Below are 24,297 nucleotides of genomic sequence, written 5' to 3' on the forward strand. Positions count from 1 at the left end.
TAATCTCTCAAAATGTATAAGGGACTGAGTCCCGGAGCATTTTAACTCTAAAAGGTTAATCAGAGGCCAAATGTGAAGATCCTCCACATAATCATAATCATTGCTCTCCCTTACCTAAAGGAACCAGTTGGTTATTGAAGGCATCAGTTCTTTGATTCTGTTAAAGCAATGAAAACACTGATTCTATATTAATAGTTAAAAAGAATGTCCATGTCAAGATGGCCTAAAATGCCAAAATGGGCCATCTATCATCCCAGAGACAAAAAACAAAACAAACCCAAATGAAACACCTTGAAGAAAAAAAAATGATAAGGAGACATCTGTATCTAAATTTAGAAGAACAAAGTTCATCTCCAACGGAAGTATCTCATAGGATAACTAGCAGGAATGCTTAAATCCTTATTAAACAGACATCAGAAGCTCAGCGTGAAGCAGCAAGTTCTAATTTTAAATGAACCACAACATTAGATTTTGTTTCAAGCTTGTAAAATTTAGAATATAAATTTTACCTATTTGTTTTTTTGTTTCGAAGCAGCGTTTTCTTCTGTAATAGCTATCTTATAAATATATGATAAGATCTTCAGGCTTTTGAATGTCTTTAGAAGTAAAGGCATCAGAAGAACAATACTTTTAAGGTATATAATCTGTTATCAGCTTAGTCTACAAGCCTAGACTTTTGAAAAATAATGAATCAGATAGCCTGATACTAGCACATGTACACTATCTTATAAGCTGCTTTTGCTAGATCCAGAGATTTTTTTTTTTTTGAGCTTGAAGGGGCTTCAGATATGGTAATCATCTAATTTTATAGATGAAATAACAGAAGTTCAAAGAGGTTAACCTGATTCTTTTCACAATAAGAAAATCAGATCATATGACTTGTAACCCAGTGTCAGCGTAAGGAATAACTGTGGGAGACTCTACTCCTGCCTTCACTCCATCCATACCGTAATCTCTAGCTGTCACCTATTTTCCGTTGCTGTAACAAAATACCTGAGACTGATTAATTTGTTTAAAAAAGGAGGTTTTAAAGCTCAAGGTTCTGGAAGTCCAAGAGCATCATGCTGACATCTGCTTAGCTTCTGATAACAGCCTCTTGGTGTAAAAGAGCAAGCAGTCACATGCAGAAGAAAGGTTAAGAGAGAATCAAGGAAAGGTAAATTCACTTTATAGCATCCAGATCTTGTGATTAACTACTTCATTTTCACAGAAACTACATTAATACCTTAATGAGGATAAAGCCCCCTAATTACCTTACAAATATACCACCACTTCTTAACATGGTTACATGGGAACCAAGCCTCAACATGTTTGGGCAGGGACAAACTACAACCTCCCCCCTTTAACGCTCTTCACCACGTAAAAATTATAATTGCACAGTGAAAACTTCTAGACAAGTTACCCTGGCTATCCTTTCCTTTACTCATCCCAATGTAGACATCCTAGAGTGGCCATTCTCCATGTTCAGAATAACTTTTCTTCACTATTGTGGATTCAATGATTGTGTGCCTGCAAAAATCCACAGGTTGAAACCCTTGCCCCCAATAGTATGGTATTACAGGGTTCAGTTTTTAGGAGATAACTAGGATGAGATGAGGTTGTGATGGTGGAGCCAGTGTTCACAGAGTCCCAAGAGAGCTTGCTTCCTCTACACCTTGTGAGGATAAAATGAAGCAGCCAGCACAGGGAAAAAGCATTTACCAGAAGCTGATCTCAGACCTCCAGCCTCTAGAACTGGGAGAAATCCATGCCTATTGGATATCCAGTCTCTGGTATTTTGTTATAGCTGGCTTAACGGACTAAGAACCTCACCATCGTCAGTGTCTGGAGTTATAGGGTGCTTGAAGAACTGGAGGATTTATTGTTATCCTACTGTATCTTTTGTTTCCTTTATTTTATCTTCATGTGTCTCTCTACCTGACTTGCACTTTGGACTAGATACTGGAGCAAATGTTTATTTACATCTGTGGGAAATAATACATCTCTTCTTCCTAACTAGTTGGCCTATTTAAACCTAATTTCTTCTTGGGAGTTTAATTATTCCTTGTTCATTCAGGTTCTCTTCCAGCACTACCAACACACAGGCTTCCAAAGTCTGGAATTGAATGTGGTATTTTCCTCCTCTACTCTCTTAGGGAGCCTTAGGAATCATCTTCAAGAAGTGATTACATATTTGCTCTTAAACAATCTATGGAATTTAAACTAAAGTAACTCAGTCTCTTACTATGCTGTCAAAGACAAAGCTGGAAATTAGAATGATAAGGGCATATTTTAATCAGTAATATACTATTGGAGGGCCCAGTGTGAATTGAACTCAACTCCAGAGGTGACTGGAGTTTGTTGTTGTTTGATACCAGGAATTGAATCCAAGGGTGTTTAATCACTGAGCCACATACCCAGCCCTTTTTTTATAGGTTGTTTAAAGACGGGGTCTTGCTGAGAGACTTAGGGCCTCGATAAATTTTGAAACTGTCTTTGAACTCATGATCCTCCTGCCTCAGTCTCCCAAGCCACTGTAATTACAGGCGTGGATGCTGCAACTGACTGTTTGCGGGGTGGTTTAGGAGGTAATAAGGAAGGGGGACATGTGGGACTCAATAGTCAGGCAAGTGAAATATTTCAAAGGGCTGGTCAATGTAAATGCAATCAGGCCAGCTCTGTTTGCTAGCTGGCAATTACTGAAGTTAAGATCCTATCCTCCCAGAGAGACAGAGAGACAGAAGCCCTGTCCTTTCTGGTGGTTACATTTTAAAGGCATGTTTTTCAGGTCCTTGAAAAGAGTTCCCGAGTTATAGAAGGTACAGATACATCTTTAAAAAAGATTGATTCACAACTGTAAGCCTCTTTCAGTAAGTGCAATAAGAAAAGGTGATCAGAGGCCTATCCTTAGGTGTAGGCTATAACAACTTTTTTTTTTTTTTTTTGGCAACTTTGAGCTTTATCAGGCAAGCACTTTAAAAAGGGATAGGTCATCTGGGAATGCAGCATTGAACTGTTAGAAACAGTTAAAACTGTTCATGTGTTGTGACAGTAATGAAATAATTTGTGTTGAGATTATATAGTTCCAAGCCAAGATGGAGACCCAGTCCAGAAGAAGGCTTAGAGGACCCTAGCTAGAGTTTGGTCAAGGAGAGGATATCTCTCACTGAATAATGTTGTATTCATTCATTCATTCATTGCCATGCTAGGAGTCAACCAAGGGCCTTGCACAAGCTAGGCAAATGTTGCACTACTGACCTACATTCTCAACATTTATTTTTAATTTTTAAAAATGTTGTCAAAGCCTCTATTTCCTCTTTGGTAAAATTTGGTAAAATATGAACATCTCATGTAGCTCTTGGGAGCATCTGGGTCAACACTGTTCAGTAGAAACATAATGCAAGCTTCATATGTCATTTATATGCACTCACAGATAAAACTTACAAAAGTAAAAATAGATGGTAAAATTAGCAAAATATTTTATTTACCTCCCTATATTTTTAATGTCATTTCAATATGTAATCAACATTACAAAATTATAAGATATCCTCCATTTTTGTTTTCGCTCTAAGTCTTTGAAATCTTAAACTTGTGGTCCCTTTCAAGAGGGACCGGCCACATTCCACGCGTTCAAGAGCCACAAGCGGTCGCGCCCTGAGACGTAAACGTGGACGGTTCTTAGCCACACGGGGGCGGAGCTTTGCGGAGAGCGCGTTTTGGGCCCCACGGGTTCCCGTAGGAGAGCAGGGGTGGTGGCGGCGCCACGTCCGCTGCGGCGGCGGGAGAGGGTTCAGTTGGGCCTCGTGAAGGCTCCCGGTGACCATGGCCTTTACCCTGTATTCACTACTTCAGGCAGCCCTGCTGTGTGTCAACGCCATCGCCGTGCTGCACGAGGAGCGCTTCCTTAAAAACAGTGAGTCATCGCGGGGCTCGGGTTGTGGGGCGGCGGACTCGAGCCGAGGACTTGCCGGGCAACCCGGTTCCGGACCGGCAGCGGCCCTGGGCGCTGCTCGGGGCGAGGGGTCGGCTTCTTTGGAGGGTTCTTCTCACCAGCGCTGAGCTCAACAACCAGTGAACGTTGAACAGACACCCGCGGCGTCCAGGGTCAGGGCTGGGAGGGGGTACCGAAGTGTGGCCGGGACGCCCCTGCCTGCCATTAGTTTAGCTCAGTAATTGCAATTCCCTGTGACCGACCGATTTTAATGGTCGAAAAGCTGGGGTCTGAGTTTTGATCAAGAGCTGGGGATGGAGAAGTGGGTGTGGCTCATATTGGAGCTTTGCTTATTGGGAGGGTGGACTGGGCTTTGGGATAATAAGAAAGGGAAAGTGTTGGAGTTATCAGGACTTCCAGCTACCCACGTTCCAAGAAGTTATTCAGTACAGCTGCAGGGTCCTCACAATCAAGCCATCTCCATGCCAGCCTGGGCAGGCAAAATTGAGACAGGATACTGCACTATGTGAATCATTTGTGACTGTAAATCATTGAAACTCAAAAGCACGGCCAAGATTGATTCATTTCACTTATGACTCAAGAAGAGATTTATTGACCATAAATTGTGCCAGGCCCATGTAGTTGGAGCTGAAATTACAGCCGATAACCCTGCCTTTCTAGTGGAATTTAATCTAAATAAAAACGAATGAGTATCAAGTATGCAGAATAAAGAGACGTGCAGGATAATAGTAATTTGTGAATTTGGAAAAACTTCTTGGAGGAAATGTGTCTAGCTGAAATCTAATGAGTAAACCTTAACTAGGTGAACCGGAAGGGTTGGAAGAAGTTGAGAGGAAGGAGAGCTGTATGCAGATGTAGAGCTGTGTGAAAATGCTGAGGCAGGTAGAAACAGTCTTAAGCAAGGCAGTGAAACTCATGACCAGATTTTTGTTTTTGACTATCCCTCCAGCCACAGTGTGAGGAAAGATTAGAATGCAGAAGGCTGGATGTGGGAAGAACCCTTCCAAATAGCACAAGTAGACATGGATGGGTACAAACATAACAAGAGCAGATACTTAATGTAGCAGTAATTATGTGCAGGATCAAGTACTTTACATTTACTTATTTGTGTAACCCCCACAGCAGTTCTGAGACAGTCATTGTTTTCATTCCTGCAGTACACATGGGAAATCTGAAGCACAGAGGAGGTAACTTAAGATCACACAGGTAGAAAATGGTGGAAATAAGCATTCTGACTTCAGAGTCCATCTCTTTACCACTGTACTGCACAGAAAAGAATGTGTGATCATGTTATGTTTTGTCTGAAGAAGACATGTTGAAGACCTAAGCATTGGTATCTGTGGCTGTGACCTTATTTGGAAACAGGATCTTTGCTGATGTAATCAAATTAAGATAAGGTCATACTGGGTTAGGTATGGAGCCCTAGATCCAATGATTGGTGTCTTTATAAGGAGAGTGAGATACAGAGGCTCACAAACACACACAGAGGGAAAAAGACCATGTGACAACAGAGACAGAGGTTAAAGTGATGTGGCTACAAGTCAAGGAACCCCAAGATTTCCAAAACTACCAGGTGTTAGGCGAGAGGGAGGATGCGATTATCCCCAGAGCTCCCAGAGCAAACCAGTCCTGTTGGCACCTTGATTTTGGACTTTGGGGCTTCTAAAAAGAAAAAAATTTCTGTTGTGGTAAGCTTAAGTTTGTGGTACTTTGTTACAGGTAGCCCTTAGAAACCAATACAGATCAAGAGATATTTTAAAGGTAAAAAAAGGCAGAACATACTGTTGGACATTGAGAATGAGAGAGAAAGGATAAAGTCAAAGATGTCTCTTAGTTTTCTGGCTTAAGCTACTGAATTAAGGATAGTACCTTCATTGTTAGAAAGTATTGGAAGAAAATTGGGGGTTGTGGAGTGGTTAAGGAGGTAAAGGATAATGAAATAAGTTTTGGACTGCCTGAGTTTCAGGTTTCTGTGAGATATGCAAATGGAAATATAGCATAGACATTGGGTTTAAGTCCATAAAATAAAACATAAGCCAGAGGGGGAGACTGAAATTTGAGTTTGTCAAGCACAGATGATAAACAAGTCATGTGAATAGATAAAATTATTCAAGGAAGGAGTAGAGTACAAAAATAATCCATGCTCAGGACAATCCTAGAATCTCCTCTAGTATTTAGTGTTGAACAGAGGTAGAAATGCTGATTTGAGGAATTAGTGAGAGAATAAAACAGAGAATCAGGAAAATCTAGAACTGGGGTTTCAGCAAAGTCAAAACAAGGTATGAAGAAGGAGGGATAGTAGCATGGTTCAATGTTGCTGAGGAGCCAAGTTTGATAAGTATTGAAAAGCATCCCAAGGATTCAGGGTAATTGGGATCATTGATGGTTTTTAAGTTACAGCAGTAGGTAAAATCCAGATGGGAATGGGCTAAGAAGTAAGTGGAAAGTTATAAAATAGAGGCAGCAAGATTATCCAATGTTATCATTAAGTTGGAAGAAAGAAGAAAAGGTAGCTTGAGGGAGCGTATTTTGTGGTGGTGGTTCAATTTGCTTTTATGCAGGAAGAGCTAGAGATGTTTTAGCAGTGACAATGAGAACTATCCAGCTCTCTTCAACAGGTCAGTGCTAGGAAGAAAGTGGGAGATACCAGGGGTGACCAATGAGGCAAAAGAGATAAACAAGAGAGAGAGAGTTAGTTTTATAAGGGAGAAATTCTTAAGCAATGTGTAAACCTTAATTGAATCCTAGTTCAAAAATATTGACTGTAAAAGTCATTTCAGGAATGTTTGGTGAGATTTGAATATGGCCTAAGTACTAGATGACATTAAGGAATTACTGTAAATTTTTTTAGTGTGATAATGGTATTATGTAGGGAAATGTCCTTAGTTTTCAACATGCATACTGAAATATTCCAAGTATCTAAGCAGAAAAACTGAAGTATATATGACAAAAAGTGAACAGTTGGCCAGACGTGGGGGTGCATGCCTGTAATCCCAGTGGCTTAGGAGGCTGAGGCAGGAGGATTGAGAGTTCTAAGCCAGCCTCCGCAATAGTGAGGCACTAAGCAACTCAGTGAGCCCCTGTCTCTAAATAAAATACAAAATAGAGCTGGGGATGTGGCTCAGTGGCTGAGTGCCCCTGAGTTCAATCCCCAGTACCCCACCCCGCAAAAGTGAAGTTGTTAAATTGAGTAATAAATGTTCTAAAACCTTCAAAATTAAAAGTAAAGAAAGAATTGCCGGTGGAAAAGATCTGGTAGTGAGAATAAAGTAAAACATCACAGAAATGGAAGGATTCTGAAAAGATAGAAGAGGGATGGATCTAAGTCGCAGGCAGAGTAGATGGCATTAAGTAGGAAGTAGGGTACTTCCTTCATTGATAAGAGATAGGAAGAGTTAGTTAGCCAAAAAGAGAAGTTTCCTAGATTTGGTAGCAGAAGAAAAACTTCCAGCAAATGGCCAATTACTGTCAGCTAGGTGAAAGGGAAATAGAAGTGAAGGTAGCACAGTATCCCTGTTGTTGTACAGCATTCAGCCTAATGGAGGGATAGATGTTAAAAAATGACAGAAATGGATCGTTGTGTCTGGGAAAAATGCTTTGAAGGAAGCAAACTGGGTACAAACACATAGGAATGTAAACTGGATAAATAACAACAGTGTTATTCCATTTAAAGCTGAGTCCTGAATAAGAATAGGAATTAGTCTAGTTCATGGTACCTTTAAGACTTTCAAGTCAAGATGTCTTGAAGGCATTTGAATATACAAGTCTGGTACTCAGAAGGATGTCTAGGCAGGACTTCTGTTTAGGGATTTTCAGTCCTGAATAGTAATTTAAAATAGTTGGAATGAAGGCAGCCTTACAGATACAAGGATAAAATTCTGAAATTACTCATTCCTGTTAGGGTTCTTGGTTGCAAGCAACAGAAACTGATTTCTGGCTGATAGAGCAGAAGGGAATTTATTGAAAGTTTTTTGGACAAGTAGAACAATGAAACAAGCTGGAGAGCCCAAATTCAGATTCATTTTTGTATCGACACTTTATGATAAAGGTGATATAGTGGAGAGGGATGTAAATAGAGCTGGTGTCTAATATATTGTAAAGATGACCCTTTCAATAAATGATTCTGGGTTAAATGGATACCCCCAAAGAAATAAATGACTCTTGTGAATCTAAATGAGAAAAGTAAAACAAACCTAAAAGAAAGCAAAATTTTTCTTAAAGGGTCACATTATAAATATTTTAAGCTTTGTAGGACAAGAGGCAAAATTGAGACATATACACATATGTAAGTATATGTGTCTATAAATATGTACTTATTTATTTTAAACACTTAAAAATGTGGAAAATTGGTCTCATTATATTTTTATATTGTATACATGTATGAATATATAACATTGAATCCCACCATTACATACGATATAATGCACCAATAAAACTTATGAAGGGGAAAAGCCCCCAAAGTGTATTACAACCTCTGATGACTCTTCTAGAGCCAATCAGTATCATGACTTTTACAATACCTGCTGGATTTTATCCTATGTTTGCAATGTCCTAAATATGTATATGCAAAGCAGATCAAACTAAATTATAGTTTGATCTGCTTTGCATATACATATTCATTGTATGTATTTTGTACCTTACTTCATTTGCTAGTAAAATGTTTATAGGATTCATTTAGCTAATTGTGTATAGTTGGAAAATGTATGTATTATACAAAGTAAAAACAATTTGCTCAAAAAAAAATGTGAAAACTATTCTCAATGGAGAACACTTTGAACAGCACATGAGCTGAAGATTTGGTCCCTAATGCCACAATGTCCAGAGGTGTGGTTTTAGGGAAGTGACTAGATCATGAGGGCTCTAACTTCATTAGTTCATTTGATAGACTAATAATTTGAATAGTCTACTGGGAGGAGGTGGAAACTATAGGCAAGCGGGCATCATTGAAGAATAGATCACTGGAGACATGCCCTTGGGGACTATGTCTTGTCCCGTGCCCCTGGCTGCCATGAGTTGAATAGCTTTCCTCCACCATCCCCTTCCATCCTAATGTTTCTGCCATGGAGCCAGCTGACCATGAACTGAAACCGCCAGCTAAAATAAACTTTCTCCTCTAAATTGCTCTTGTCAGGTATTTTAGTCACAGTGATGAAAAACTAACACAAAAACTAAACACTCAAAGCTTTTGGGAGTTCTCATAAGAGCATACATCAACTGAAGAACTTTTAAAAACATTTATTAAATCTCAGAACAGTGACAGTCTCTGGCAATTGAGTCTCAACCTGCTCTCCTCACTGACCACACACCCCCATAAGCCAAAAAAAAAAAAGAATAATAAAAATACAGTGAAAATTAATGAAATAAAGTGGAAAAATAATAGAATAAAAAAAAAAACTAGTTCCTTAAAAGGATGAACAAATTTGATAAGCCTTTAGCTAGACTGACCAATGGAAAAAATAGAAAAGATTCAAATTACTAAAATCAGGAGAGAAGGGGCATCTTTACTGACCTTAGACAAATGAAGAGGACTGCTGTATGCCAACAAAATAAATAATTTTAAAGAAATTGAAAGATTCCGAGAAAGATAGAAATTATTGAAACTGACTTAAGAAATAGCAAATCTGAATAGATCTATAACCTATAAAGAGATGGAACTAATAATTTAAAAACTTTCCATAAAAATGTCCAGTCTTCAATGCTGCATTCTACCAAACATTTAAAGAAGACTTAATAACAAATTTTCACAAGTTATTTCAAAAAATGGAGAGGAACAAACATTTTCCAATTTACATCATGAGGATAGTAATAGTTGCATTTGAAAAACATAAAGACATCACAAGGTATGAATATAAATGCAAACATCTTCAACAAAATACTGGCATATTAAATCTAGCACCGTAGGATTATTCACCAGGACCAAGTAGAATTTTTCCCAGGAACGCAAGATTAGTTCAGTCTTTGAAAACTAAATAATATATATATCATGTTACTAAAATAAAAATATTATTAAATTAACCAAAATAATATGGTTATTACAATAGATACAGAAGATGCATTTGATAAAATCCAATTATCATTCATGATGGGATTGATCAAACTAGAAATAGGTGGGAACCTCCTCAATTAGATGTAGAGTCTCTCTGAGAAACCCCTGTTTAACATCATACATACTGATAAAAGACTGAATGCTCTCCTGATTAGGAATAAGACAAGGATATCCTTTATTGCCGTTTCTACTTAGCATTGTACTGGAGATTCCAGACAAGAAAAAAGAAATGAAGAGGCCCATATTATGAGGTTGAAAAGATAAAACTGCCTCTGCTTACAGATGATATAGTCTTATATGTATGGAAAATCCTGAAAAATCTACTAGAAAGTTATTAGGCTAATAAGTTTGATAAGATTGTAGGATAGAATAGTATGTAAAAATCAGTTGTCTTTCTGTACATGAACAATTGAAAATGAAATTAAGGAAACAATTTCATTTATAATATCAAAAAAGATAAAATACTTAGGAATAAATTTGACAAAAATATAAATCTCATGAAAACTGCAGGGCATTTTTAAAAGAAATTAAAAGTTAGAGATTTTTTTTTAAGAATAAGTGGGATGGAATCAAGCTAAAATGTTTCTTCACAGCAAAGGAAACATAACATGAACAGAGAGCCTACAGAATGGGGAAAAAATCTTTACCACACATACCTCAGATACAGCATTAATCTCCACAATATATAAAGAACTCAAAAAATTTAACACCAAAAAATAACCCAATCAATGAATGGGCTAAGGAACTGAACAGACACTTCACAAAAGAAGAAATGTAATCAATCAACAAATACATGAAAAAAAGGGCAATATCTCTAGCAGTTAGAGAAATGCAAATAAAAACTACACTGAGATTCCATCTCACTCCATTCAGAATGGCAATTATCAAATATACAAGGAACAGTAAATACTGGTGAGGATGTGGGGGAGAAGGTACACTCATACATTGCTGGTGGGACTGCAGATTGGTGCATTCACTATGGAAAGCAGTATGAAGATTCCTCAGAAAACTTGGAAAGGAACCACCATTTAACCCAGTTATTCCTCTCCTCCCAAAGGACTTAAAATCAGCATACTGTAGTAACATAGCCACATAAATGTTTATAGTAGTTCAGTTCACAATAGTTAAGCTATGGAACCAACTTAGGTGCCCTTCAACAAATGAATGGATAAAGAAATTGTGGTATATATACACAATGGAATATTACTCAACCTTAAAGAAGAATGAAATTATGGCCTTTGCCAGTAAATGGATGGAAATAGAGAATATCATGCTAAGCAAAATAAGCCAATCCCAAAGAACCAAAAGCTGAATGTTTTCTCTTGTATGTATGAATGCTAATTCATAATAAGGGGAAAGTCTAAGGAAGAATAGAGGTACATTGGCTTAAACAGAGGAGAGTGAAGGGAGGGAAGAGGGTATGAGAGTAGGAATGATAGTGGAATGAATCAGACATTATTACGCTATGTGCATATATGATTACACAACCTATGAAACTCCACATCATGTACAATCAGAAGAATTAGAAATTATACTCCATTTATGTATGTTGTGTCAAAATGCATTTTACTGTCATATATAACTAACTAGAACAAATTTTTTAAAAATTAGAGTTTTTTTTATTAAAGGCAGAGACATCCCATGTGTGGATCAGAAGGCATAATCTTGTTGAAATGATAGTTCTTATTACAGATTTAATGCTGTGTCTGTCAAAAATCCCAATTAGCTTTTTTGAATAAACTGACAGGTTGATCCCAAAGGAAATGTAATGGGCCCCAAATAGCCAAAACAATCTTAAAAAAGAAGAACAAAGTTAGGGCACTCATACTTTCTGATTTGAAAGCTTACTACAACTATAGTAATCAAAACATGTGACACTGGCATAAGAATAGACATACAAATCAATGAAATAGAATTCAGTATCCAAAATTAACTTGTTACACTTATGGTCATTTCAAAAAGGATCCCAAAAACAGTTCCAAAGGGAAATACTAGTACTTCATGAGTCTGATGAGGGACACCTGTCCAGAATATATGAAGTACTATTACAAAATGATACATGAGCTAGTTGGATATGATTAACTTCTAAGTTAAATGGGGTTGATAATATAAGACATGTGCATTAATTCATTCCATTCCTACCCCACCACTGATTTAGGAAAGCATAGATTTGTGTGATGTCCATAGCATCTCAGATTTTCTAGAATAGCCTCAATCATATATTCAAAGCCATTGTCCCAATAAACCAATGGTTCCACCTGGAAGTATATGCAGAATCATTAGAGATACATTTAAAAAATATAATGCCAGGCCTTACTCCAAACCTTTGTTCAAATTTTCTAGAAGCCAAGTTTAGCACTGTGTGTTTTCCAAAATTTCTTCAGGTGATTGAGATTTGTGCCCCTAGGTGAAAACTTCCATATTTCCACTTTTGCCCAGAAGAAGCATAGAAATATTTGCCTAAGCATGTGATTTGAACATGGTCCTAGAACTAAGGGAAAACACCACAGTGGCTTATAAGCTCTTGTTATGAGGTATCTAAATACATTTTAAAATATTTCAAGTATTTATTAAGTATTGTTTTATGGGCTTTTAACTCTTGTTGCCTAGATTTCTGTAGCAGTCTATTCAATGGTTGCCCTGCCTCCAGTTTTGCTTCTCTTTGTTCTACCTTCTAGGCAAAGCTGAGCATGTTCTTCAGTGGCCTGCAGTTCCTGAGTTCTTAGTATCCATAGTTTTCTATGTAATATTCAGACTCCTTGTCTATCCTTCCAAGCCCTCCACAGGGTGTCCCTTCCTCACTCTTTCCCCTTCTTTTCCCCTCCCTGATATTTGCCATGCAACATTCTTCCCATGATGCTCTTCCTCACTGCTGAGTCTTTACTCATACTACTTTCTCTGTCTACAGTGACTTACCCTCTTTTTTAACTGGCAACTCCTCAGCCTGTCCTTTCAAGACTACTTCTTGGCATTCCCTCTTCCACAGACCATCTCTGACCCAACTTCATGGGCCACAGTACCAATGCAGTTTCTTTTCTGCCTCTAGTAGACTGAGAAGGATTCTTTTATCTTTACAGTTCTATCAATCAATGGGTGTTTTCTGAATAACCAAGTAACTTTATATTATCATATTTTAGCAGTTCCAGATTTAAAGGCTATGTATTTATACAACTAATTTAGTCAGTATTTTGGTAACAGTACACAGAAATGCATTGTTTCTTATAATTCTATACAATAATATTAATAAGAAAAAAAAACAGTGGATTTTAATGTCTGCAAAAATTGTTCTTTACTAGAGTTTTGTGGGGCTTGGTATCAATTTGACAAATATTTACTAAAACCAGTCATAGGTTATATATGATTACATACAATTTAAAATAAATATTAAGCAGTGTATTGGTCAGCTCTGACTGCCGTAACAAAATATCATAACCCAGAAATTTATTTTCTGACAGTTCTGAAGGCTGGGAGTTCAAGATCAGGGTCTCAACATGGTCCAGTTGTGGTGAGCGCCTTCCTCCTGGCCAGTAGTCAGCCCCTACATGGCAGAGATGTCTTTCTCCAGAAAGACTGTATTGGACTAGGACCCTGCCCTTATGACCTCACTTCATCTTAGATTATCCCTTTTGAAGACCCTGTATCCAAATATAGTCACATTGAGGTTTAGAGTTTCAACATAAAAGTGCGGGGGGACGGTGTGTAAGACACCCTATTCAGTGCCTAGCAAATGGTTAAAATATCATAAGCTATTATTTGATTCAAGGTCTAAGTGCTTCAGATTAATGTAAATCATCTAGAGTTTAGAATGTCAAAGTTGTGTGAGCTAGAGCAGTAGGGAGCATTCTTAAAAGGGTAGATCTTAGTAATTTGAGTTTGTTTAAATTGTTTTGTATTTTGATTGAAACTTTTTGGCTAAAGATTCATGTCCTTCAGTTATGGAATATTTTCTGTCAATGTTTCTTTAATTGTTGTTTCTGTTTTTTTTTTTCTTCTGTCTTCTGGAACTTTGATTATTTTGACAGATTAATGCTCTAATTTTCTTTAATTTTGCTTTGTATTATTCTACGTGATCTTTCAATCCCTTCTTTTGAACTACGTATCCTAATACAGCCAGAGCTGCTTCTTGATCCCCAAATGTTGCTTTTTTTACAGGATTTTATTTTTGTTTCTTAGTTACAGTAGTTTTTCTCTAAGGATGTTCTTTTTAAATGTTTTCTTCTACATCTTCATTCTCTCTTCCTTGGTCTCCTTTTCTGTTTTTTGTTTCCCCGTGTTTGTTTTGTCTTTGCATGTTAAGAATGGTTCCCTCTTAGTTGTGAGTTTACCTTTAAGTGTATGGCAATAGAAGACTTGTCGGAAGCTCCATGTATGGTCAGGACTTGTTTACTGATGAACCTCACCAAAATCTAAACAAAGAAGTTGGCTATTTCACTGAGGTGAGACCTTTCAAGTGTCAGTACCTGAAGCCTTTCTTTCTGGGGAGCTGTCCAATTTCTAGAGTGATTTTCTAGCTCCCTGCCTGCAGAATGTGAGTCTTCATTCAGACTTACCTGAGAGACAAGCAGTGTCTTAACACTTTAGTCTTCAGACTTTCTTCTATTATACCTTTCTGAGATACTCAAGGTCTAGAGCTTCTGTTTTGGTCTCTGCTGAATATACAAGAGAAGAGGAAGGGGGAACAGAATGTTCTGTTTTGTGTGTAATATCTCTTAAGTGTTCTTTGCTGAGTGTAGACTTAATGAAAGTAAACACTCAAAATCCATTTTTTTCCCTTTGGTGAATTAACTGAATTGCTGGCATAAATCACCAGGTCTAATGGGTAAATTTATTCCTTGACTTAAGTTATTTCTAATACCTGCTCCATAGAGCAGGTGATATTGAATACCTGTTGGTGACACCTGAGTTAGAGATGGATGATCTTTAGCTTGGAATGTGGCCCTGCAGCTGGACCAAGAAAATCTACCAAGGAATGTTAGTTGATACTTACTTCATATAAATAACTAACATATTTGATACTTAGAGGTGATGTTCTTTCAGCTTAACAAAGAATTGGTGTATGAGTCAAATTTGAGCCTCTAAACAGATTTTTTAAAAATCAGTTGAAGGCATTCCCATTTTTCACATGCCATGAGTCATACAAAATTTTAAGAGAAAAGAGACTTTGGCCTGATGCCATTTTTCATGTAAGACATTACAACACACCTTCATGTTAATTTAGTGTCAGGATATTACCCAAGTCCTCACTCCACTGAGGAGAAATCATGGCAGGGTCTGGCAGGGTCTCCGCTGAATATACAAGAGAAGAGGAAGGGGAAACAGAATGTAACAGCTCTGACATAAACTCTCAGTGAACCTCATTTTTATCCCAGTGCCCACATTGACACTTTTAGGGTTTTCTCACTTTTCCAGGGCTCTCAGAATGAGTCATATCAGGGTTTTAAAAAATTTGTTTGTTTGTTTATTTATTTCATTGTGTATTCCTCTCAGAGTTTAGGTTTCAGTGTTCTCTGCTTAAATCAGTCACTCTTTTTCCATTGATTTATTTATCTGATTTTGATTTATTTCACTTGCCTGGAGACTCTGACTTGTTATCTTGTTCCTTTATTGCTATTTATTTATAGAACTTCTAAAAAAAAGATAAGAATAAAGTCTATATGCATCATAATTTAACCAGAACTTTACTGCTTTCATATTGTGCAGAACTTTAATATTAGGTTTATAAGAGTGAATCTATTAACTAGTTGGAAAATTACCCCATTGCCCTTTCTCATGGATATTTTCCTGTAGCAGTTACATAGTTAGGAAGATGGAACAACTGATAGTAGTCATTTACGTGCATGTATGACTCAGAAGACTAACATGAAATAGTTTTTACGTGCTGTAAGTACTTGAAGGTCAATGTTACATCTTTGAACTTAGATTACAAAAAGAGCACTGCCACATAGTGAAGAATACTCATTCAGCTACTTGGAAGAGAAACAGTTGTCTGAAAGAAAGAAGTTAAATTTAAAACATTTTTGGTATCAGAGATGAAACCCAGGGGCACTTAACCACTGAGCCACATCCCTAGTCCTTTTATATTTTATTTTGAGACAGGGTCTTGCTCAGTTGCAAGGTTTTATGTAGAAAAGGCCTTGCTAATTGCTGAGGCTAGCTTTGAATTTGTGATCCTCCTTCTTCAGCCTCCCAAGTTGCTGGAATTACAGGTGTGCACCACCACGGCCAGCTTCAAACTAATCTTTTAAAAAATGGCCGAGGTCGGGCTCCAAATTCCTTAATAGGACACCCATAGCACAAAAGTTAATAACAAGAATCAACAAATGGGACTTACTTAAACTGAAAAGTTTTTTCTCAGCAAGAGAAACAATAAGAGAGGTAAATAGGGAGCCTACATCATGGGAACAAATTTTTACTCCTCACACTTGAGATAGAGCCCTAATATCCAGAGTATACAAAGAACTCAAAAAAGTAAACAACAAGAAAACAAACAACCCAATCAACAAATGGGCCAAGGACCTGAACAGACACTTCTCAGAGGAGGACATACAGTCAATCAACAAGTACATGAAAAAATGCTCACCATCTCTAGCTGTCAGAGAAATGCAAATTAAAACCACCCTAAGATACCATCTCACTCCAGTAAGATTGGCAGCCATTATGAAGTCAAACAACAACAAGTGCTGGCGAGGATGTGGGGAAAAGGGTACACTTGTACATTGCTGGTGGGACTGCAGATTGGTGCAGCCAATTTGGAAAGCAGTATGGAGATTTCTTGGAAAGCTGGGAATGGAGCCACCATTTGACCCAGCTATTCCCCTTCTTGGTCTATTCCCTAAAGACCTAAAAAGAGCATGCTACAGGGACACTGCTACATCGATGTTCATAGCAGCACAATTCACAATAGCAAGACTGTGGAACCAACCTAGATGCCCTTCAATAGACGAATGGATAAAAAAAATGTGGCATTTATACACAATGGAGTATTACTCTGCATTAAAAAATGACAAAATCATAGAATTTGCAGGGAAATGGATGGCATTAGAGCAGATTATGCTAAGTGAAGCTAGCCAATCCCTAAAAAACAAATGCCAAATGTCTTCTTTGATATAAGGAGAGTAACTAAGATCAGAGTAGGGACGAAGAGCAGGAGAAGAAGATTAACATTTAACAGGGATGAGAGGTGGGAGGGAAAGGGAGAGAGAAGGGAAATTGCATGGAAATGGAAGGAGACCCTCAGGGTTATACAGTGGAGGGGGTAGAGAGAGAGGAGGGGAGGGGAGGGGAGGGGGGGGAGGGGGGAGGGTGGAGGATGGGAAAGGCAGCAGAGCACAACAGACACTAGTATGGCAATATGTAAATCAATGGATGTGTAACTGATGTGATTCTGCAATCTGTGTATGGGGTGAAGGTGGGAGTTCATAACCCACTTGAATCAAAGTGTGGAATATTATATGTCAAGAAATTTGTAATGTTTTGAACAACCAACAATAAAAAATTAAAAAAAAAAAAAGAGCGTACTACAGGGATACTGCTACATCAATGTTCATAGCAGCACAATTCACAATTGCTAGACTGTGGAACCAACCCAGATGCCCTTCAATAGATGAATGGATAAAAAAAAATGTGGCATTTATACACAATGGAGTATTATACAGCACTAAAAAATGACAAAATCATGGAATTTGCAGGGAAATGGATGGCACTAGAGCAGATTATGCTTAGTGAAGCTAGCCAATCCCTAAAAAACAAATACCAAATGTCTTCTTTGATATAATGAGAGCAACTAAGAACAAAGCAGGGAGGAAGAGCAGGAAGAAAAGATTAACATTAAACAGATACATGAGGTGGGAGGGAAAGGGAGAGAAAAGGGAAATTGCATGGTAATGGAGGGAGACCCGCATGGTTTTACAACATTACATATAAGAGGTTGTGAGGGGAATGGGAAACTAAACAAGGAGAGAAATGAATTACAGTAGATGGGGTAGAGAGAGAAGATGGGAGGGGAGGGGAGGGGAGATAGTAGAGGATAGGAAAGGTAGCAGAATACAACAGTTACTAATAGGGCATTATGTAAAAATGTGGATGTGTAACCGATGTGATTCTGCAATCTGTATTTGGGGTAAAATTGGGAGTTCAAAACCCACTTGAATCAAATGTATGAAATATGATATGTCAAGAGCTTTGTAATGTTTTGAACAACCAGTAAGAAAAAAAAATGGCTAATGAGGGTTCAAGGCTAGCCATAATAAATTTTAACATAGTTAATCATCTTTATGTTATACAGTTGGCTGGGGAACGGACCAGGGAATTGGTGGATTTGGAGAGGAACCAGGAATTAAGTCTCAGCTAACGAACCTGATTCGATCTGTAAGAACTGTAATGCGAGGTAAGAAGAAAGACTTGAAGAACATTTTGAAGTTTTAATTTTATGGTTTAAGTAACAAAGCTCCTGAGTATGAATAACTATTGCATACCCTTTTTGTAGTGGGATTTTTTTGTTTTTCTCTCTAACCCAGCTTTACTCTTGAAAGTTACTGGCTTCTTTATTAGGTTGCCTAAGAAAAAACAGTTACACAAGCTTGAAGTTTTATAATATGGTGCATTTGCTAATGTTCTCTTTTATAACTATTTACAACATGATTATGATGACATATCGTATTTCCTTCTTTCCTTATTAGTAGTTGTTGCTACTCAATTTTTTTCCTGATTTTTCTTTATAGTAATGAACTTCTTTTTTTCCTTTGCAGTGCCATTGATAATAGTAAACTCAGTTGCTATCGTACTGCTTTTATTATTTGGGTGAACAACAATGGGAGAAATGGAGACCCAGAAGAAGAGATGCCAGTGAAGTTATTATTTCAGTCATTACTAGAATATTCATTTCTCTGCAGGCTGATATTGCACTTGACACAAATGTAAAATTGAAAATAAAACCAGTTTCTATTTATCTGATTTTTTTTTTTTTTAAATACTGCACTTGCAGTTTATTACAGAAAGATCAAGTCACCAGAGGTAGTAGCTGTCCAAGATTGAAATACATCTGACTGCTGGCTATTAATAACAGTTTTTGCTATGGTAAAGATTGTTTAAAGGGTACAAGACTCTCTCTCTGGATTGTTTGTTTGGGTTTTTAGATGTTTTTCTCTCACTTCTCAGGGATGAATTTTTTTCCAAAGTTTTGAAGTTCCTTGTGACTTAGCTGTGATGTGAGAGTAATTATCCCCCTAGATTAAATTTAAAGAATTTTTAAGTAATTATCACATGTAAATGGTAAATAAGTAATTTGGATAATTTTATTTTAAACTGTTGGTTAAATGGTCTATATGGTCTTGTTATGAAGAATTAAAATTTATATATACTATAAAGGATAATATTCTTTGATTTCAGGGAAAATTCTAATTTTGTAAGTCACCTGATGATTGTGGTCTCAAGTTCTTTTTATGCATTTTATTAATTGGCCTGAATAATGAGATCAAGCCAGTATCTGCATTTTCATTGGTAGAAAAATCTGTATAGAAATGTCTGTACCCTTTTTACAATGATGATCACTTATTTTATAAAATCAGCATAAATATTAGCCTGCAGTATCAACCCTAAATAATCACAACTAAACCGTCCTATGTAAGAAGACTGTTTATTGTGAAGCCTTTACCTCCCAAAATATTATTATGTTTCCATTTCTTGGTGGAGCAGCACATTAAAAAGTGTGATTCTTAATTCTTCATTGAGAAGAATTCTTCAATAGAGCATTCATGCTAGATGTTGTTTTTTATTTTTTGTTTATATGTCTTGAATCATCTTGTAAGGTTGTTTGCTTATCCCATAATATGGTTTTATGTAGAAAGGTTTAAACTATGTAAATGGTTTTTTGAAAATTATCAGTTATTTTGAAGGGGTGGAATGGCATCTTTGTTGATAGAACTTTTGTAAATAAAGTTGAATTTTCAAATCAAGCATTTGTTTTTGTATTTTAGCATAAGCCTGTCAGTATTAATTATACTAATCTGTTTTTTTGTGTAATATCTCTTAAGTGTTCTTTGCTGAGTGTAGACTTAATGAAAGTAAACACTCAAAATCCATTTTTTTCCTTTAGTGAATTACCTGAATTGCTGGCATAAATCACCAGATCTAATGGGTATTATTCCATGACTTAAGTTATTTCCAAAACCTGCTCCATAGAGCAGGTGGTATTGAATTACCTATTGGTGACACCTGAGTTAGAGATGGATGATCTTTAGCTTGGAATGTGGCCCTGCAGCTGGACCAAGAAAATCTACCAAGGAATGTTAGTTGATACTTACTTCATATAAATAACTAACATATTTGAGACTTAGAGGTGATGTTCTTTCAGCTTAACAAAGAATTGGTGTATGAGTCAAATTTGAGCCTCTAAACAAATTTTTAAAAAACCAGTTGAAGGCATTCTCATTTTCCACATACCATGAATCATACAAATTTTATTTAAAAGAGAAAAGAGACTTTGGTCTGATGCCGTTTTTCATGTAAGACATTACAACACACCACACCTTCATGTTAATTTAGTGTCAGGATATTACCCAAGTCCTCACTCCACTGAGGAGCAATCATGGCGAGGCAGGGTCTGAGTATTCTGCAGCAAAGTAGTTGAAAGTAAGCACTGGACGTCAAAATGATTCACCTCTGGAGGTCACTTATACAATCCCAGTTTTAATGTGGCCAAAAGGAAATCAACATACTTTCAGGTAGTGGTCCTGATTTTCCAGAGCAATTAGAAATCAGAAACCATAGGATCTTATTTTAGGAGACTGTAACTTAAGTGCCGGATTGCCTGCTTACATCTTCCCCCTTATCTCAGGATTAACAAATTTGTGATCATTCTGAACTCCAAATATCATGTTTGTGGTCTTTATGTGTTCAGGCCTTATGTCTTTGTGCCTCTGAACTATTTGAAGAGCCTTGGCTGTACTCTGTAGATACTAATAAAATCTATACCCTAATCCTTAATCAAGTACAGTTTTCAAATTTTGGTTATAAACAGCAGAATCAGATTTACAAAGAAATTCCAAAATAGAACTATAATATTTAAAACATGAAGGCAGACCCATTTTTAGTTGAAGTTGGCTGGGTTCCAAAGGCCCACTGTTTAGCCCCCTCTTCCTTCCAAGCTTCTCAAGATATTCTCCAAAATTCTAAATTCTCAAAAATATGGCTAAAAGTATTTTTTTTTTTTTAATTCTAGCTTTAGATCTATCAGGAGTAGAAAATGTGGTCTGTGTTCATTAGGTACAGGCAGTCACTTGGGTTTATATGTGTATGCACTCAAAATGAGAGAAAGCAATATATGTGAATAGTAAAAAATAATAGAATATTACTAATGCCAAGCAAAACCTTTTTACCATTTCACTCAATGCAAACAGACTTTCTAAGATCTCAGTAATTTAAGGGTTGCCTCATCTTTAAATTTGCTTTCTGAACAGCACTGGACCCTCATATGGGGAAAAATTTGTGACCAATTTTTTTGACCAATCTTTGATATCTTCAGTGAAAGATAAGATAAAGAGTTGTCCACCCGAAGTAAAATGGTTTTGGTGAAGTAAATCACTTTCTCATTGATTTATTAGTTTAAAGGTTATTACCAAAATAGTTTTGATATGCAACAATATAACTATTTTACCAAAAATTCCCTTGCTCCAATTGTTCATTAGATATCATGTTATGAAAACATTATTTGCAATGACCTGGGACACCATGGACTAGTCCAAGGGTATTAATAATGATCAAGATAAGTTTTGGAATCATACATACTGTTTTTACTTTAGTTCATATACTGTTTTGGTTTTGCTTTTGGGGATAATGGGGATAGAATTCAGGGGCACTTGACCACTGAGCTACATCCCCAGCCCTATTTTGTATTTTTTTTAGAGACAGAGTCTCATTGAGTTACTTAGTGCCTCGCCATTGCTGAGGCTGGCTTTGAACTCACAATCATCCTGTCTCAGCCTCCCGTGCCGCTGGAATCACAGGCGTGTGCCACCATACCTGGCTCATATACTGCTTTATGTCTCCACTCCTTTGTAGTTTTTGCCCCATCTCTTTTCCAAATTTAGCCTTTCCTTTTTGAGGTCCTATCCTTTCATTGCTCTTCTTGCCCTTTGACAAGAAAAGCCTTTTGAAGAGGAAGCAGTTAAGTCCAGATAACATAGTCAGTGACCCCACACTTAATTTGCTCAAGCCTGGAACCTAGAGATTATTTTAAGGCCTTCCTCTCCCTTACCCCCAATCTAACGGATCACAAATTTCTGTTTTACCTCTGAAATCTTGCTCCCCTGCGAACCGGCAGGTGAAGCCCGAGGAGGAGAGAAAGCAGAAGGGTGAGAAAGCTGCCAGCAAGGTTATGGAATGGCTGGTGTGGGAAACCATGGCTGGTGTCTTGCCTGTGATGGTGGGTATGGAGACAGCAATAAATGCCAGATGCTGTTCAAGTAGCAAAGGAGGAAATGACAACTTGGACACTGGATGTTTCATGGAAAGTGTCTTGCAGGCGAGTTCTGAGTTAGCCCTCGGGAATGCACAAGAAATGAAGCAAGCAGAGACTGTTACCCAATAATACTTGGTTAGCAATGGTCTGTGAGATGGAAAACGGCTCCTGAGCAAAGGCAGAGGTTTTGTTTTCCGTGGTGCATCCGGACCCAACCGGCCGCGCCCCTGCTTGAGCGGACCCTTAAAACAACGTCCCCTCTTCCCCGGGCGCGGTTTGGTGGAGACCCCCGGCATTGGGAGTCTCAGGCCCAGAGCCCCAGCCGGATGGGAGGAGCCTGGGGCGGGACTTCCGGCGCGGCCCGCGCCCAGTGTCCGGTGTCCCTTGGGCGGCTGCTGGCGCGTGAGACGGGTTGCGGTGCCCTTCGGACTGTGCGGCTGGGTTGGCTCTAGACGACCGCACGCGGAGTGGGGGTGAGGAGCTGCTCGGAACGGAAGAGAAAAGTGGAATTAGGAACGGTGGCGGCACGCCTGTTGGAAGCGGCATTTCTTGTGACAGGGTTGGGAAAATACCGACGGCGTCCCTAGACCACTGCCCTCCCTCCAGGCCGGGCCCAACCCAAACTGCGCGCCGGACCTGGGAGGACGTCACACCCGGTGGCAGCAGCCCCTCGGTCGCGGCCGTCTGCGCGTGCGCGGTTCAGGCACGTGCAGTGCGCGGTGTCTCCCACTCGGTGGTGACTGCAGTGGCGGGGCTTGAAGCGCCTTCCTCGCAGTAGACGGGGATTGGGGACGGGGCGCGGGGTATCGATGTTGGTTCGTACTGGAGGATCCTTAGTCTTAGGTCCTTACAGCTCCGAAGATTAGATTCATGAATTCAGTCCACTTTTATTGAGCGTTTAAGTGATGCAGTGGGAATGGCAACATAGTCCCTTTGTGCAGAGCTCATAGAAGAGGGCCAGGCAGGTAACCAGGATAGAATGATGCTGACAGTGGGACCATTTGCGGCACCTAACCCTACCCAGAAGAAAAGGAATTGACCAGAGGGAAAGGAGGATGGAGTGGGGTAGGAGTGGTAGTATTTAGGGAGTAAAAGTGATTTCAGATAAAAGTCCATTGATGGGGGAGGTGCACTGCAGATACCCGAAAGTCTCACTACGACAAGGGTTTGAAAGAAAAGAAAAAGATGTATTGATTTGCTAGCAAAGAGGAAAGGCGGGGCCTCCCAGAGACTGAGTCTCCCTGTCAGTGGGAACACAGGGCTTTTAAAAGAGAAACACAATGACCGGGATCTAAATGTTATCAGTAGATATGTAGTTAATTAGTGTCCATCAAGTATCCTTGAGAGAGCCTTTGTTCCAGTTCCCAGGTTTGGAGTTTATTCTTGTGGGCAGTGACACTTTCCAGGCAGCAAAGGACATTGTAGCCTGGGTGGGAAAAAATGTTAGTCTTGTTTTCCCCAACTGCTCGGGAAAGGGAGGGGGAAGAAGAAAAAGTAAAATCAGTTTTAAAATAAGTCACCCAAGGTTGAGCAGCAAGGTTTTTAACTCAGAGCATAAAGTGGACCCCAATTACAGTGCCATGGAATCTGGGTGTGGAAGTGAATTGGAGAAGAGGACTCTGTACTCCAGTGTATGCTGTTCACACTTTAGCCTGAGGGCATTAGGGAGTGACTGGAAGAGTGAACTGGGGAGTAACTGAATAACACGACATTTACTGATTACAGTGATTCTAGGCTTTTGTGTACCATACAGGGAAGGAAAGGGAATTTTTACTCCCTAGAGCATCTAGGAGGCATATTCTGAAGAGCTTCAACCTCCCAAGAGAATATTTTTCTTAAAATTTCTTGTTTTATCTTAAGTAT

The 24,297-nt window shown here is 38.4% G+C and overlaps 2 protein-coding genes across 2 annotated transcripts in view; both read left to right on the plus strand.

Moving 5' to 3' along the window:
- The first annotated feature begins 3,719 nt into the window (after nt 1-3,719).
- On the plus strand, nt 3,720-19,930 carry Ier3ip1 (immediate early response 3 interacting protein 1). The gene is made up of 3 exons (XM_071602786.1): nt 3,720-3,892; nt 18,262-18,363; nt 18,725-19,930. Exons 1-3 carry the CDS (start codon nt 3,802-3,804, stop codon nt 18,778-18,780), a joined length of 249 nt encoding a protein of 82 aa, XP_071458887.1. The 5' UTR covers nt 3,720-3,801; the 3' UTR covers nt 18,781-19,930.
- Nucleotides 19,931-22,798: 2,868 nt separating this feature from the next.
- Hdhd2 (haloacid dehalogenase like hydrolase domain containing 2) overlaps nt 22,799-24,297 on the plus strand; it is a 33,302-nt gene continuing 31,803 nt past the window's right edge. Inside the window, exon 1 of the mRNA XM_027949074.2 lies at nt 22,799-22,907. The gene's annotated coding sequence lies outside the window, so the exon portion shown is untranslated. The remainder of the gene's footprint in view (nt 22,908-24,297) is intronic.

The sequence above is a fragment of the Marmota flaviventris genome, chromosome 16, assembly GCF_047511675.1.
Source record: "Marmota flaviventris isolate mMarFla1 chromosome 16, mMarFla1.hap1, whole genome shotgun sequence".
Classification (NCBI taxonomy): domain Eukaryota; kingdom Metazoa; phylum Chordata; class Mammalia; order Rodentia; family Sciuridae; genus Marmota; species Marmota flaviventris.